The following is a 15,960-nucleotide window of genomic DNA, read 5'->3' as shown; positions in this document are numbered from 1 at the left end:
TGTGGATGAAGGAAGGTGACATCCACGTGGGCCCAACACACAGGAGACCCTCAGTTGACTGGCTCTCAGGGACGTCATCGCTTCCCCTCACACCTCTAGTCACCACCGTTGGCCATAAGTAATATTAGCTGTGGCATACTGACAGGAAGCGCTCAGGACCGGCCTCACGGCTTTACCAAACTCGTGCACTCTGAACGTATTCCGGGCCTGGAGCAAGGTCCTCATCCTCATCTTAGAGGCAAGGAGACAGGCCCAGGTGGCCGGCAGCAGAGGCAGCGTTTAGATGCACGTCCACCAGGGCCCACTGGCCATGCTCCAAAGCTCGCTTCTCAAAGTGTGGTCCACAGACCTGGGGCATCAGCCTCACCTGGGAGCTGGAAACACGGAGTCTCAGCCACCACCTGGACCCCCACATCAGCATCTGCAGTTCAACGGCATCCCCAGGTGATTAGCGTGGACGTTAAAGTTTCAGAAGCACTGCTTTGGAACAAGTGCACAGCTCTCTCCTTGACTTCCCCTCTTGGGGGCAGCCTCAGGTGATTTCATTTCCTTCATTGGCTTTGGGCCTTTCTTCTCCTTTTATCACTACTTGGCAAACTCCTATTCATCCTCCAAAACCCACTGCAGAAGGCACTTCCTTAGGACCCCTTTCCTCACCTCCCCAAACAGAGTCGCTCCCTTGTCTGGCCCTTACACACACCTTTATCAGTGCCTGAGCTCACTGGAAACGCTCTGGTACATGCCTGTCTCTTCTAGGCTTTGATGGCCTTCAGAGCAGGGGCTTGTCTTCCATCAGCCAACACACATTCACTAAGCGTCTACTGTGTGCTGGGTGTTGATCTCAGTCCCGGGGCTATGGCAGTGGATAAGACAGACAAGGACCCTCGTCTCACAGGGCTTACATTTGGATTGCAGAGAAATAATATACACTGTAGACAACCAGGTTCAGAGGGCATGAAATGCGATGAAGAAAACAAAACAGGCAAGATAGACTGGGAAGAGGGTGGGTGAGGTCAGCCGGGGGTCAGAGCAGAACCCCGTCAGGACCTGACTTGTTTCTGTGCCCCACGGACAGCAGAGAGCCTGACTAGTAGCAGACGTTCAGAAACTGTCACATTGGATCAGATCCGACCCTTCGCCCAGATCCGACTACATGTCTTTAATTTCATATCCTTTCTGAACAATTGCCGGGCGATTTCTTTCCGACCCAGAAAACTCCTGAAATTTCCCTCTTCACTACGAAGTCTTTTGAGGTGAAAACTAAGAGTAGAGAACCCACCCACCCCCGGCCCCGTTCTCCAGCAACATCCCGCCCCTCTCCAGCCAGCACTGACGACGGGGACTGTCTCCCCAGCGCCTGCTGTTTAGTTATTGAATGAAGCACGCCACGTGGCCTGCACGCTGGGGTGAGCTTCCCGAACGGGGGTCAAGATCAGAAATGTCAACCTCCGAAAGAGAAGCTGTGAGGGTGGCATAAAATGGGCGAGTCTCTCTCTTTAAAAGCAAGAACTTACTCTAGAGATGCTCTGGAAAAGGGAGTAAGGGAAGCCAGCCTTCCCCCGGAATCTTATCGGAGCATCGCTGGGGACTGTTGGCTCCCTGTGCATTTGTTTACAGAGGCGAGGTTAATTCACTCTGGGAGCTGCCACACGCTGCCTGGGCTGGTTACGTTTTCAGCCATCAGAAGACAAAGCCTCCGCCTGTAATTTGCCGTTGGCGGAGAGGAGCGTTTGCAAACCCAGCCGCCTACAGGGGCTGGAGGAAGGCGAAGGGGGGGGACCAGGAGTGTAAGACACCTGGGGGGGTGGGGACTTTGGGGACCTGAAGAACACCTGCCCCACCTGAAGGGACAGCTGTTGCCCAGCTCCTGATGATTCTTGCCAAAGAGGAATGCCAGGGTTACAAAAATCTGATTTTTTTTTTTCAAGGGAAGCCAAAAATATGGATTTTTATAGGAAAATCCCCAATTCGTAGAACATTTGAGGCCCAAACCCAGCTCACTGGCAGGTCACTGTTTGCAACTGCTAGTGAGATCACTAATTAACATGCTGCTGATAAGGAGAGCACCTGGCATTTATTGAGTGCTTACTGTATACCGGCATCTTGCTAAATACTTTACCTGGAACTTCTTACTAAAATTTCACAACCAACTCATGAGTGAGATACTGTTTTCACCATTTTACACAAGAGAAAATCGACTTAGAGAGGTGAAATTTTTTGTCCAAGGTCACGTAGCTGGTAAGTGATAGGGTTGGGGTTTGAATCCAGGCTGTCAGAAGCCAGAGCTGACGTGAACTCTAGGCCTGGCTAGAGCATAATGTATACTTTCATTATGACGGCGCTGGGAAAAATCTGAGGTTAAATATGCATCATAATCTCAGATGCAAAGCTTTTAAAAAATATTCATTCATTTATTCATTCAACAAACACTGAGTGAGCACCCACTATGTGCCATGCACTGGGCTAGGCTCTGGGGACACAGGTGTGGAATCCGTCCGTCCAAGATTAAAGGTACATCTTCTCCTTGCAAATTTCTCCTGTTTGCTCTGTCTCTGTGAAGGTCACTCACTGTCACATCTTACTTAATGCACGTGACAGTCCCTAGGTCCTGTGGGTCCTCTGGTGTCAGCCCCCTGCCCTGGGTCCGCTGCCTCATCGCTCGCCGGACTATGCAATCATCTTACTGGAGTCTGCGCTCTGTCTTCCTCTTCTCCCATCTCTACTTCACACAGCTTCCTGAGCCATCCTCCTAAGATGCAAATCTGGCCAGGTCACTCCCTTCTCAAAACTCTCCTCTCCGGCCTCTTTACACGGTACCCCCACCTCTTCATGCTGTGGCCTCTGTCCAACCTCACCCCCCTGCCTCCCCTCCACGCCCCATCCTCCAGCAAGACCGGAATCCTTGTGTGGTCCTCTGACACTCCATGCTCTCTCACGCCACTTCCTGGGACAACCTCCCCAGCCCTGTGTGTGTTGCTTGTGTCCCTGTGTCCCCCACGAGAGCTTAAACCCCTTGAGGGAAGGGGCCACCTCTTTTCACCTGCATAAACCCGGAGCCTAGGACGGTGCCCAGCACACAGCAGCAATGGAGTAAGTTTTGTTGAAGGAGTGGACCAGGGAACTCACAGTCCAGGGGTAGAGGCAGCAATGGAGAGGAGCACAGAGCAGCTGGAAGATGCTGTGTTAGGTGCATGAGTGGATGCTGTGGAAGGAAAGAGGGAGGGACTGGAACCCAGGTGGGCGGCGACAGAGGTGTTGGGGAAAGTGACCACTTAGCGATGTCCTGAAGACAATGAGAGTGAGGGAGTGGAGGGGGAATATATGTTTTCACCCCCTCACCCTCCACGGGCTGCCAGGAGGGGGATGTCTGTGCATGTGGAGGCATCCTTCTGCTTTCAAAGCAATGAGAATATCTGGCGGCCCCCCCACATTTCCCCCACTCTGCCCCAGGTAAGGATCATACCTTAATTTAATCTTCAAACTTTTAAAGACTTTGTCACACCTGGAGTACAGACAGTAATTTCTTCTCAGCCTTGCCTTCAACTTCTCCAAGAAACTTATTTATATATTTGGGGGCCAGGGGAAAATTATAAATATAATTAGTGTAATAGAAGGCTGTGCCCAAGTTTTTGGGTTGGACAGACTTGGGTTGGAATCTCAGATCTTCCACTTGCTGTGTGACCTTGGGCAAGTTACTTAACTTCTCTGAGCCTCTTTAGATGGAGATAACGGACATCATGGTACATACCTTCGGGATTGTGAATGTTAAATAAGAGCCAACCTCTGGAAGGCACCTAAAACAGTGCATAGCACAAAGGAAGCACTCAATGAATGATTAGCTGCCATTATTATTTTAATATAGTTATTATTAGTGATGAAATGATGCCGGAATAGTTGTTTTCCAGAGTTATCTTCTTTGCAAAATATGTTGGAGGAAAATCGGGCAGGAGAGTTCTCAACCTTAGGGAAAATTCAAGAAGGATAAAGGATATGTGCAGACAGAGATCCAGGTGGGGGAAATGTGACAGAAAAGAAAGAATGACCCTTAATGCAGAGAAAGAGAGAGAGGAGCCCCATGGGGCCACGCTGGGATAAAGAAAGGTCTAGGGGGCAGCAGTAGCTGGTCACCAGTGAGTTCTGCCCGAGGGCCGGAGAGGCTGGCGCTGGGGTATTTAAACTGCAGGGCGGCCGCTGTAGTAAAGCGAGGTGCCGATTCCCCGCACAATGAGGCCACGGCAACCGTGCACCTGGGACCTTGTACCTAATCCGCGGCATTCTTGTTAGCAGCTGGAAGACTACCTAAGGCCGAGGGATTCAGAAAGAGTGAGTAAATAGAGTGTCAGTGAGGAAAAGGGGTGGCAGCTCCCCGGAGGCAGACCCAGGGCTGCTAAGTCAGTACCTCTGGGCCGGGGATAACTAACGAGGATTTGGATCAAGAGGAAAGGCGACTGGTGCCCGGAAGGCAGCAGGCTCCCAGGGGCTTATCAGCTTCCCTAAGCCTTAGGGCAAGGCGGTGGCCCAGGCGGCCCCCCCAGAGGGCCTCCCAGGTTGCAGGCTTCGGGGAAACCCTCGCTGGTCCCCGAGTGCCTTTCAGAACGTGGCTGCAGCCAGGCCCATGAGAAAAGACGGACACGAGCAGGCTGGGTGTTCTCGTTGAAAAGCCCATCTCCCTCCTGAGAGCGGGGCTCCTTGAAGGCAGGCACCGTGTCCTCAGTCATTCATTTGCTGGGTGGCTCCTAAGCTCTCTCTGTGCCGAGGCAGACACGGTGCCTACCCTCATGGAGGCCATGGTCTTATAGGGGACACAGATCACAAGCAAGGCAATGCCAAAAAGAAAGAAAGCCCATGTGACCAGGTCAAAGAAGGAAAATAAAAGAGGGTGGCAGGGCTGGGGGCGGCTTCAGATGGGGCGGTCGGGAAGGCTCCTGGGGAGGGTGACATTGGAGCAGAGATGTTCTGCGTCTTTGTAACCCCAGGGCCCAGTGCTGAGCAAGTGTTCACTACAGGCTTGTGGTACCGGAATGTGAGAAGAGAAGGGAGGACCTTGATGCATCTCTAACGCATATCGCTTATAATCTTCTCCCTGCTGCCCTTTATTCTCTGTTCACTGCAACTGCCTTAGTGCAAGTCCCCTGGTTACTGCAAAGACCTCCTCCTCGGGCCTCGCCCCTTCCTAGTACGTGTCACCAGCTCTGACCCATCCCAGATGCCCTCCATTAGGGCTTCAACACCCAGTGATCTCACTCATGGGCAAAGCCGGGCTTGACGCCTCCTTGCTTGCCACCTTTCTGGGCAGCCCTTTCCTTCCGTGCTGAAGCACGTGCTGCTCTGGGGGCCATTTCTGTCCCTTTGGGATCCTGTCTCCACTGCCGCCCAGCCTCACCCCTCCCTGCCTCCTACCTTCCAGACACATTAGACCATTGGCGTGGCCTCATGGACATCTGTGCTTCTGTACATGCTGTTCCTTCTATCTGAAGTGTTCTTCCTCTCCCTAGCTTGCTCGCTCCTATGCATCCTTCAAAACCCAGTCTCCCCTGGCGTCTCCTCCTCCCCAGTCTCTGTGCTCCCACAATCCCCTCTGCTTAGGTTTCCTGCTGTCCTGCCATCATCGTCTGTTCACTGGTGTGTCTTCTCTACCAGACTAGGAGTTCCTCAAGGGAAGAGACAGAGCCTTTGACTCTGCCATGCTCTCCCACACAGTACCTGGCGAGCACTCAGGGATCAGCTGTTGAACAGAGATCAACTACCGCCCTTTCCCTTGTCAAGAAAGATGCTGGGGAGACCATGTTCTCCTCCCCTCTGCTGCTTCCTGAGTCCTGGGACAGGCCCCAGCTGCTCGTTGCAGAAACCCCCGGGCTCTCCCAGTGCCCGGCCTCATTTCACTCTGCCTGCGACATGCCTCCCCATCTTCCTTTGACTCTAAGGCACGCATTTTAAGTTTCAAGGTTTCTGAAATTAGAATGTGTTTTACAATTGATGGGGACATTAAATTTGTTCCCTTCCTCCCAAAAGCTCTCTAAGTAGATTGTTCCTTTTATAGTGGATGGTGCCTTAGAGCTGAGGGCAGATGGAACTGGGAGAAGGGGCCCTTTATATACGGGGGAGGAAGGCCCAGGACGCTGGCCAGGTCACAGAAGCTCCCCAACAACCCCACAACAGGTGACATGCATTTCTTGGCCTTGGGAGCACAGCTAACCTCTCTCTTCTCTCATTCCGATTTTCAAAAAGTCTGGAGGATATAATTGAGCCTCATTCAAATTCCAGTGCAAATCCTCCGTGATCCTAACTGATTGTAGGAGACACCAGGGATCCCTGAATCTGTTGGGGGTGATAAGGAGAGGTGGCAGCAGGCTTTGTCGGACGTCTGGATGAAGTGGAGCTGTTTTGTAAGCTGCCTGTTCTTTGGGACCCCCTGCTGGGACTCCCCTGGAGGGTCCTTGAGGTGGAGGGGAGCTTGGTCACCCCTTCCTCCCTACGTTCAGCCCTCGATTGGCACCCGCCGTTAACACCTCCACTGAGTATATATTGAATTTTGTGGCTTGGAGTTGAATCAGTCAATTTCCTCCTTTCTCTGCCTGTCGTGAGAAGTTTTGGAGCCAAAGAAACCACTGCAATCAGATCTGCGTGGAAGCGAGAGGAGCATGACAAAGGACAGGAGGGAACAGTGGTCTAACCCTCACACAACCTGAGGGCAGGCATCACCTTCTCTATGAAGTAGATGGCACAACGAGGCACAGAGATAGAATTAACTAGCTCAAGGTCACACAGCTTATGAGCAAGAAGCCAGAAGTCAAAGAGCTCTTTAACAAGACTAACAAGGCCCCACACCTTTGGGTCCTAACTACTCTGCCTCACCCCCCTCCCCCGACTCCATCCAGCATCATATCCCCGCTACATACCCCCTCCACCTTGGTTCTCCAGCCACCCTGGCCTCCTCTCAGTTCTTGTCTCATTCTCTTCCTTGCTGATCTCTGAACTTGCTACCTTCTGACCTGGAATGTTCTTTCGTCCTCTCTTCGCCCAGTTAACTCCTACTCATCCTTCAGAAACCCATTTACATCTCACCTCCTCAGGGATGTCTTCTCTGATTAGGCACAATCTCAATATTATGAACACACAGTCCCATGCCACTCCTCTTGAGAGCCCTTATCACAGTTGTCATTCATATATACTGGGGAGACCCTTTGAATTAGGGTCTGTCTCTCCCACTTGGCTCTAAGGACCCTGAGGGCAGTGACCCTGAAGAGAGTTACTTCCCGTTGTGACCCCAGCACCTGGCCCTTTGCAGGGGCTTATCAAAGATTTAACAGACGAAATACAGGAGTGAAGGCATCGCCCAATCTGTAAACGAAGCTGGAATCTTAAAATGCCTGTTTCATTTGAATATTTTTTGGGGGGCCAAAATACTTATATTCGTGGCTAAAAGGAGCCATTGAATTTTGAACAACTTAAAAATCTCTTGCCTTATCTGTCCGGATGTTCCCCGCCGCCTCCCACCCCCCACCCCAACCTGGAAGCGAACGCTCATGGGAAGCTGTGCCCAGGATCTCTGTGACAGACGCTCTGGATGCTGTGGAGGGACGAAAGTGTGGTCAGGATCTATTTAGAGGACATTCGCTGTCCAGCACTTCCTTCTCAGGAGTTTATTTTCTCTCCAAGCATCTTTTTTTATTATCTTTCTTTATTATTGTCCCTTATGTGTCAAACCTCTCTCTTTCTCTCTCTCTCGCTCCTTCCTTTCCTCCCTCTTCTCTCTCTCTCCCCTCTGTGTTGAGTTCATTATTTTTTGGAATGACAAAAAAAAAAAAAATGATGCCTTTGCCCCCACGGCTCACTGTACATAATTTAAAGAATAGTCCTTCAAGGATATGAAGGGACCACCACTTCTGAAGGCCCACGCTGTGGCAGGCAGGGGCTGTTCTCTCATTCACCAGCAAAGGTGGGTTGAAGTCTTGCACGGTCATAATTGCTGTGGCTACAGCAATGAGCAGAAGAGACAAAAACGCCCGCCCTCATGGAGCGGACAGTCCAGTGGCGGAGACAGACAACGAGTGTCATGAGTCAATGACGTAGCGTGCTAGAAGGTGGTAAGCACTCTGTAAAGAACTGAAAGAGGACTGGGAGGGTGTACGAGGGTCAGGGGTCGGGGCTGTTGGTTGAAGTTGCAAACAAGGTGGTGGAAGAAAGCGGTCGACAGACGTCCATACCTTTAACCCCTAAACCAGCAACCACCCAGTGAGAGGGCTATGGTACCTCCTTTTTACAGAAAGGGAAACTGAGGCCTGGCAAGCTTACATAACTTGCCCCACATCACGCAGCTCATAAGGCTGCAGTTCACGGTGTGGACGCAGGTCTGTGTGGCTGCAAAATTCCTTCAACACTACAAAGCTTCATCTGAAAACTTCCATGACTTACAAGGGACGTAAATTTGCTATTTTCTGAAAAATGCTTATAAACATAAAACCAGTGGAGAGTTTACATTGAGGACACTTCCAGAATGAAAGGGCAAAACCAAAGAGGCCCATGGTGGGTCTGGCCTGATGGTCAGCATGGCATTCCCTCAGCCTCATCGGAGTGAGGGGGTTACGGGGGAGCTGTTACCTACCCAGCGCAGAGCAGCAGGGGGAGTGGTATGTCAGGGGAGTCACGTGGGTCAGAACTCGGTTTCCTGACGTGTCAGGCTGGGCACTCAGTAGGGGGACACTCAATGGGACACAAACAAGAATGGAATTCAGAGGTGGCAGTGACTATGGGCACAGGGCCGCAGTAGGCCAGGGTCGATGCACAGAGCCCTCTGGAGGCCTGCAGGGCGGAAAGGAGAGGCCTGGATACAAGTGCTGGCTCTGCCACTCTCTGCCCATGCGGCCTTGGTGTATGGCGTCACATCATGTGCCCCATTCTGGTCACCTGTAAAGGGAGGCGGGGCGGGGAGGGTGGTGCGAATGGGCTGAGAGTTGGTTTGTCAGTAAAGGAGTCAGCTTTGCCCTACAAGGCAAGAAGGGTTAGGAATATGGGGCGTGGGGGTGTGGAAAATTGCTGATCGGAACCCAACACCTTGGGGAAATCTCAGGTCCTGGGAATTGGTTGGGGAGTTTTGGTAAAGAATAGAAGCTTCTGGGGAAACTAAATACGGATGGTCCATAAGGCCTGCTCTCCACCCAAATATCGAATCCGGTGAATATTAAGATCAAACTGGACTTTGGTATGCTTTAAAAGCAGAAAAGAGAAGAAAATCAATTGGTTATTTTTTCCTTCCCTGTAGAGGCTGGATGTACTGATAACTTCTCGTTAGCCAATAAGGAGCTGTACCACCCCAATGACAGGCTCCTTTTGAACTGTCTTATTTTATAATAATGAATTCATGACTCATTATTACTCTTTCAAAAAAAAAGCTCCAGGAAGAATGAACAAATCATCCTGCCTTCCTTACTCCTTCTCTCTGTCTCGATTGCTTGACTGTCACATGTCCTTATGATGTTTGAATTAATTTCAGTAATGCTAAGAATTTCTGAATCAGGGGCCGACCCCGTGGCTGAATGGTTAAGTTCACTTGCTCTGCTTCCGCAGCCCAGGGTTTCACCGGTTTGGATCCTGGGTGTGGACATGGCACCGCTCATCAGGCCACACTGAGGTGGCATCCCACGTGCCACAACTAGAAGGACCCACAACTAAAAATACACAACTATGTACCAGGGGGCTTTGGGAGAAAAAGGAAAAATAAAAAAATCTTTAAAAAAAAAGAATTTCTGAATCGATCCACTGATAAATATTTTTATGCACCTACTGTATGCAAAGTACCTAGACAGTCAAATGATCTTGGGAGTTATAGGGCCATATGTACGCAGTGAAGGCCCATTGGTAACTTCCACACTCAGCTCATCCACACTTTAAGGCAAGAGAGTTTGGGAAAGGCAGTGGGTTTTCCTAAAACAAAAGACATATACTTTCTTCCCACAGAACAAGAGATCCACGGCTACGCCCAGCATGGAGGACTCGCTACCTTGCAGGCCAAGCAAAGGCTAGGTGGTCATGAACTTGGAAAAGACCGTTCAGGCAAGGTGAGGCACTTCTTGCCCAAAGAGAGCAGGGACGCAGAACGGATGGCAGAGCCATCGTGAGCGAGCACCACGTGGAGGGGAAGACAGGAGAAGCCATGGATGGAGGAGGAGCTCTGAAAGTCAGCAGAATAGCCTGGACAGAAAGACAGACTTCTGCTCTGCCTCCCAACAAGGAAAAGAGTGAGAAAAAACCGTGGAGGGCGCGCTTCAGCCACAGACCACGTTGTACGGCGGTGGCTGGCTCCTCCTCTGCAGGGTTGGAAATCCTCTGGGGGAGATGTGGAGCCCGGGCAGAGGGGAGGAAGGCACAGAAGAGAATAAACACAAAGAGTGAGTTTCTTGCTGCCCCTGGAGACAACGATTCCTTTTGGTGACAACAGAGGTTAACATCCTGAGCAGCAAGCCACCTCGCAGCTCAGAGACACCTCGCTCGGAACAAGCTGTTTTAGTGTCCTGGTGTAGGTTTTATTGAACTCTTCCCTGAAAGGGCCAATTCATCACTCCATTCGGAGGGTCTTAACACAGCTTTCTTGAGAAGTTCAAGAACTTCTGTCACCCTCGACCTACCTGCATCCACGTGCAGACCGCCCCCCACCCCCTCTACCCCACCAAGGACACCAGTCTGCTAGGGGTCTCAAGTTCACATGCAGAGACACTGCTGTTATTTACGCTGCAATGGGAAAAAAAATACAGGCTGTGGTTTCCTCTTGATTCCTCTCCCCCTCCCACTGTCTCTACCCCTAACAGGTGGTCCTGTGCCGTCTCATTCTTCAGCAGATTAATTCATTTCAAAAGGAGCAACAGAAGAAGGGAATATTTTCTGATTCATATTTTCATCAAGAAGTGAACGAGAAAAGTCATCTCGGGAGACGAAAAGCCCCAATGAAGCCAAGAGATCAAGGGAGCCGGAGCAGACAGGGCTGTTTTTCATCTGGAGTCGTTAACAGCATCTCGGGGAGAAGATTTGAAACCTGCTCACCACTTCTCGGGTAGGGGCAGGAAACACAGTAAAGAGGTGGTGGGGGGATCTTTTTTGAAAGCCCACTTTCTCACAAAAAACATAGGTTGGGGGAATTTGAAGCACTGACGAGTTGATTCCCATGAAGGCTGACCCTATTTCGAATGCTCAAAAAAGCAAGCACATGAATGCCCCACAAGAACCATCTGTGCCAACCTTTGGAAACAAGTGCACTGACGATCTTTGGACATCGTTGCAGTCTTTGAAAATAAATGGCTTAAAGTCTTCAAACCACTTTCTAAGTGGCCAAGGTCCAACTTCTGAAGGGGGTCCCAGGCCTGCAAAGCCCCATCTGGACAGAGGCTTTGGAAATTATAGGCCAGGTTGAACAGGGCCCTGAGCACCCACCCTTCCTGCCTGGGCCTTGGCTACAAGTGGAAAAGGAATAGCGATCCTGCAGGGAGCCTGGATTGGCCCTCCTCTTATTGCCTGGAGGCCCCATACCCCGGGACAGGGGCTGAATCCACAACTCCTGCCTCCTGGGTGCATCACAGGATCCTTGGGAAGTGTTGCGATTCTAACCTGTTCAGAGGTGATGGAGGGGGGGGAGTTCAGCTTAGAGAGAAAGTTAAAGGGGGTGGGCAGCCCACTTGGGGATGTGGACACCAAACAGATGGGATTTTAATGAACATACTTAAGCCTTTTAATGCACAAGCGATCCAAAACTACCTCTAGTTCTGTTGCCTTCTGGGAATTATAAAAATGTTTAAAAGACCACGGTATTAGGAATTTGCAAATGAAATCCTGATAAGAAAGTATATTTATATCAACTCACACATTTCTGGGTCTATTTATCCTAAAATAATCTTCCATTCTTCCTCTAATCTCTTGGCTGCATACCTCCATCCATCTAACTAACATCCAAGGAAGGCAAATTGCTACCAAGATCATCCCCTGAAGCAACCTTCATTCACTTTGCTTTTCTTCTTTTTTAGAATAAAAGTCTGCCATAAATGTTTAATTAAATGGAAGTCATTCCGCTGTTAATGACTAGCCGCATGAAAGGCTCTTCCTTTTTTTTAAGGAGGGCGTGTTGAAAACAGTTCCTATTCATTTCCCGATATTGGTTTTCCGGCTGGGGAAGAGCATATAGTATTCAGCATAGGGCTCCTCTGCAGACTATGTTCAAGGCAGCGGTTTGGATTGAGAAAGAGCACCAAATGCAGTATGCGTCAAATAGACCATCGCTCAATGAAGTCACTTAGCTATTCAAAACATGTTCAGCCATCACTCAACCGTTTGCACCAAGAGTGTTGGGAGTGGGGCACAGAATTGGTGCTTTTTCCCCAGACATAAGCATTTCCCAAAGAGCGGCTTTTGCTCACTCTGGGTTAGACCCTTGGGCCACATCAGTTTCTCTGTCTCCCGTCCGGTTTCCCTCTCTTCTCCCCCATTGCCTGGCTTCCGCTCCCCTGCATCACCATCCCATGTTGAGCTTAACAAACAATCCTGCAGTCCCCGCTTCTTGACGCCGCCTCAAACGGCCTCCAGTATTGGTTCAGATCAGAAGCAAAGCACATAAGCATTTCTCTCCATACAGAAACATGTATCTCTCTGTGCAGGTCTTTCTATGGGTGGCCGCAGCTTGTACACACAGACACATAGAGCCGTTCAAACGCAGCCCCTCACATTAAAGTCTGTTCCTAAATGCAGGTTGTATGGCCTGCAGGAGTTTTTTTCTGTGCTTGTTAATGTCTCAGAAGCACATGCCTTCATCCGTGCCCTGATCTCCCAGCCTTGACGCCGTGGGGACCTCTTTGCCCACAGCACATGCACAGGCACACATGTCCCAATGACCGTGCAAGATGGCAAACAGCTGACACCCCTGCCCCACTGCTCCCCTCTTCCCCCCTCAACCTCCCCATGCCCTCGCCTCCCTCCCAGCCTCCCTGCACAATGTCTGATTGTCGAGCTGGATGCAGTGTTGACTCTACTCGCTTCTGGAGAACAGACATGTCACTCCGTGTGGAAGTGAACCGGTTCTCAGCCTAACCTGCAAGTGAATCGCTGTTTATTAGAACTTGGGCTTGTTTCCTGTGAGAGACGTATGTATTTTTAGACTTTGTAAACGTTAAAATACACATACACACACGCAGCCAGTCGCCTCGAACGATATGTGTGGCTCACAGACATTACGAAATGCTCTTGAACTCAGCTTGAGATCCTGGAATAATTAGGATTTACCAAATAAGGATTCTTAGAAACAACAGTTTTTGGATTTTTTTTTTTGTTTTAAAAGGAGATTTGCAGACGATGTGTCAGAGACTTTTGGGAAGTAAGAGGAGGAGGAGGGGGAAAGGAAGAGAATTTTTGAATTGTTCATTACAAACAGAGGAACCGTGTTGAGAGAGGCGAATATTCTGCCCCCTCCTCGATGGTAATTGGCAAATCCTAATGATTCCAAAGCAGGCAGAACACATTTGACTTTTAAAGACAAGCTCTTGTTGTTTTCATCACACCACAGATTATTCCAATGAAGAGGTTTGGGGGAAGGGGGTTGGAGGCTTGAAAGTTGAGTATGGTTTTGGCTTATTGATTTTCTTTCCTCTGAAACTAACCCAACCAACCTTGGTCTGCGGTGGCAGGAGTGAAGTAAGAAAATGGTGGAATGTAAAGGGGACTTATCTGGAGGAGGGTGGGGAGGGGGAGTGAGAAGGGGAGGGGTGGGGTGGAGAGGGGGAGGAGATGGGAATTCAAATACCTTCTAGGCAGCAGGTTCTCCATAATCCAGAATGGGTCATAACTTCCTCGTTCTTTTTGCTGGTTTCATTCTCACTGACACTTTTGGTCTTGCAAACCCCTCTGGAGTAGAGCCAATAGTCGGTTCCCACAGCTATGGTCATCAGACTGAAGGCAGCGAAAGCACCAACGGTGGTTAAAAGCATTTGAACACCTCGATCAAACAGCCCCATAATTCTTCATTATATAAACACCCAACCGACTTCTGGTTCTCGGGAGAGTGTGTGTGAGGGTGCGAGTACTAAAGCAAAAAAATAAAAATAATTCCTCTACTAATATAATGGATATATGTGTGAATAGAGAATATGGAGAGATATAAAAAAAGGGAGGTAAGAAAGCCCACGGAAAAGAGTGTAAATTATAAAGATCACACGGGAAGAGAGGCTTGCCTTTTGAGATCAGAAACTGTTCCAGTTGCAGTGATTTTTCTTTAAAAAAAAAAAGGAAAAAATAAAAAGACACCCCCCACCCCCCCCAAGTGAGATGCCTTAATCTCTTTTCCTAAAATTCTGGTCTCCAGTTTCCATATGTGATAGCTAATTTGGAGATGGCTTCCACAGTGAACCAGGGAAGAGCCGCATTCTCAACACAATCTCTCATGGTCGGGACCTAGACAGTTAGAGATTGGAAAAGCCGAGATGCAACCTTGGGTCTTCGTTCTCGGCTCTGCGGCCTGCGCCATGAAAATCCTTTGCTTCGCCAGTTCTCTTCCTTGGGGGGGTCACGGGCGCTTTCGTTTCAGACCAGACTTCCCAGTATTCTGTAAGCCCTTGATCTCAGCTGAACAGGTGCGGGGGTCTCGCCTTCCATGGTTTGGCCCCGGCGCGGCAGCAGCAGCAGCAGCAGGGCGGGCGCGGCGGCGGCGGCGGCGGCGGCGGCGGCGGCAGGACGAGCAGCGGCGGCGGTTATTGTTGTTGGTGGCGGGGGTAGTGTTGGCGAAGTGGGGGAGGGAGGGGGTTTCTCCCGGAGAATCGAGGCGGGTTTCCCTCCCCCTATCTGCAAAGCTCCTGGAAACGAGGGAGCCCGGCGTCTTGCTGCAGGATGGGCCCCCCCACTCGCTGCCGGCTCGGCCCCGGCGGAGGCGCTCCCACCTACTGCATTACCGGGTGGTGCTGAACTGGACAGCTCCCCGCGCCGCCCGCTCCGCGCTCCCCGGCTCCCAGGGCGGCCCGCCAGGAGGGGGGCGCGGGCCGGAGTCCTCCCTCGCCTCGGGGGGCAGCCAGGCCAGGGCAGAGCGGGGGCTGCCTCTCCTCTTTTTACCCCTCTCCCAAATCCTAAAATGAGCGCTCTCCTGGGCTCCCGGAGCTTAGAGGAAGGCGTAGCTAGAGACAGCTCGCTCTCTCTCCCTCTCTCTCTCTCTCACTCTCTCTCCCCCTCCCTCCCCCCCTTGGTATTTCTTCCAGCTCAGCCTCCTTCTCATTCCATCTCTACGTGCCCAGAGCTTCAAATACAATCCTCCCATCACAATCAGACGGGCACAAAACTTCAACCGGCCTTTTCTCTGCCTGGAAGCTGTGAAAACATAACCTGGATGGGTAATTACAAACACCGTCTCTACGTGTTTTTTTTTAAAATCATCCTTGTCACTTTGCTGTTGGGGGGGATTCGTTTTATTTTACCGGCACACGAGCTGCGTCTCCTTTTGGTTGCTCCTCTCTCGTCTCTGTCTCTTTGTCTCTCTCTGGCTAACGGGGTGTGCAGCGAACTGTGCGTGTCTCTCTGTAGTTTTCCGTGAAATTCCGACTCTTGCTCCTACGAGCAGACATTTTGGAAAGATTATTCGTGGAAAAGGATGGGTGAAAAGGTGACTGGTGGCTGGGGCTTGGGTGATGATTTTCATCTCAAGGATAAGCATGTTTGCAGGGGAAGTGGGTGAAATGTGAATCCTTCTAAGTTTCCATGTCATTCATAAACCAGATTCGAAGAGATAAAAATCTCCCTGCTGTGAACACACAAACACATCATAACCCTCGCTTCTTCCTCAGAAGAATCGTTATCCTGGGTTAATTACAGCGTCACCTCTTGTTTCTATGTCTGTAACTTTTCCCTAATGTGAACCCTGCAAAAAGAAGCCCAGCAGATTCCCGCTGCTGCTGGTTACGTTTTTCTCTGATCGGTTTCACAGTCAGTGCGTGAGAGCCCATG

General features: G+C 50.5%; 1 protein-coding gene across 1 annotated transcript in view; it reads right to left on the bottom strand.

Annotated features, from left to right (window-relative positions):
- The window catches only part of CACNG2 (calcium voltage-gated channel auxiliary subunit gamma 2), a 111,679-nt gene extending 96,855 nt beyond the window's left edge, over positions 1–14,824 (bottom strand). Inside the window, exon 1 of the mRNA XM_014851203.3 lies at positions 13,778–14,824. Within this exon, the coding sequence (XP_014706689.1) occupies positions 13,778–13,988 (211 nt within the window). The 5' untranslated portion in view covers positions 13,989–14,824. The remainder of the gene's footprint in view (positions 1–13,777) is intronic.
- Positions 14,825–15,960: the final 1,136 nt, after the last annotated feature.

The sequence above is a fragment of the Equus asinus genome, chromosome 4, assembly GCF_041296235.1.
Source record: "Equus asinus isolate D_3611 breed Donkey chromosome 4, EquAss-T2T_v2, whole genome shotgun sequence".
NCBI classification, from domain to species: domain Eukaryota; kingdom Metazoa; phylum Chordata; class Mammalia; order Perissodactyla; family Equidae; genus Equus; species Equus asinus.
This window is presented reverse-complemented; position numbering and strand designations above follow the sequence as displayed.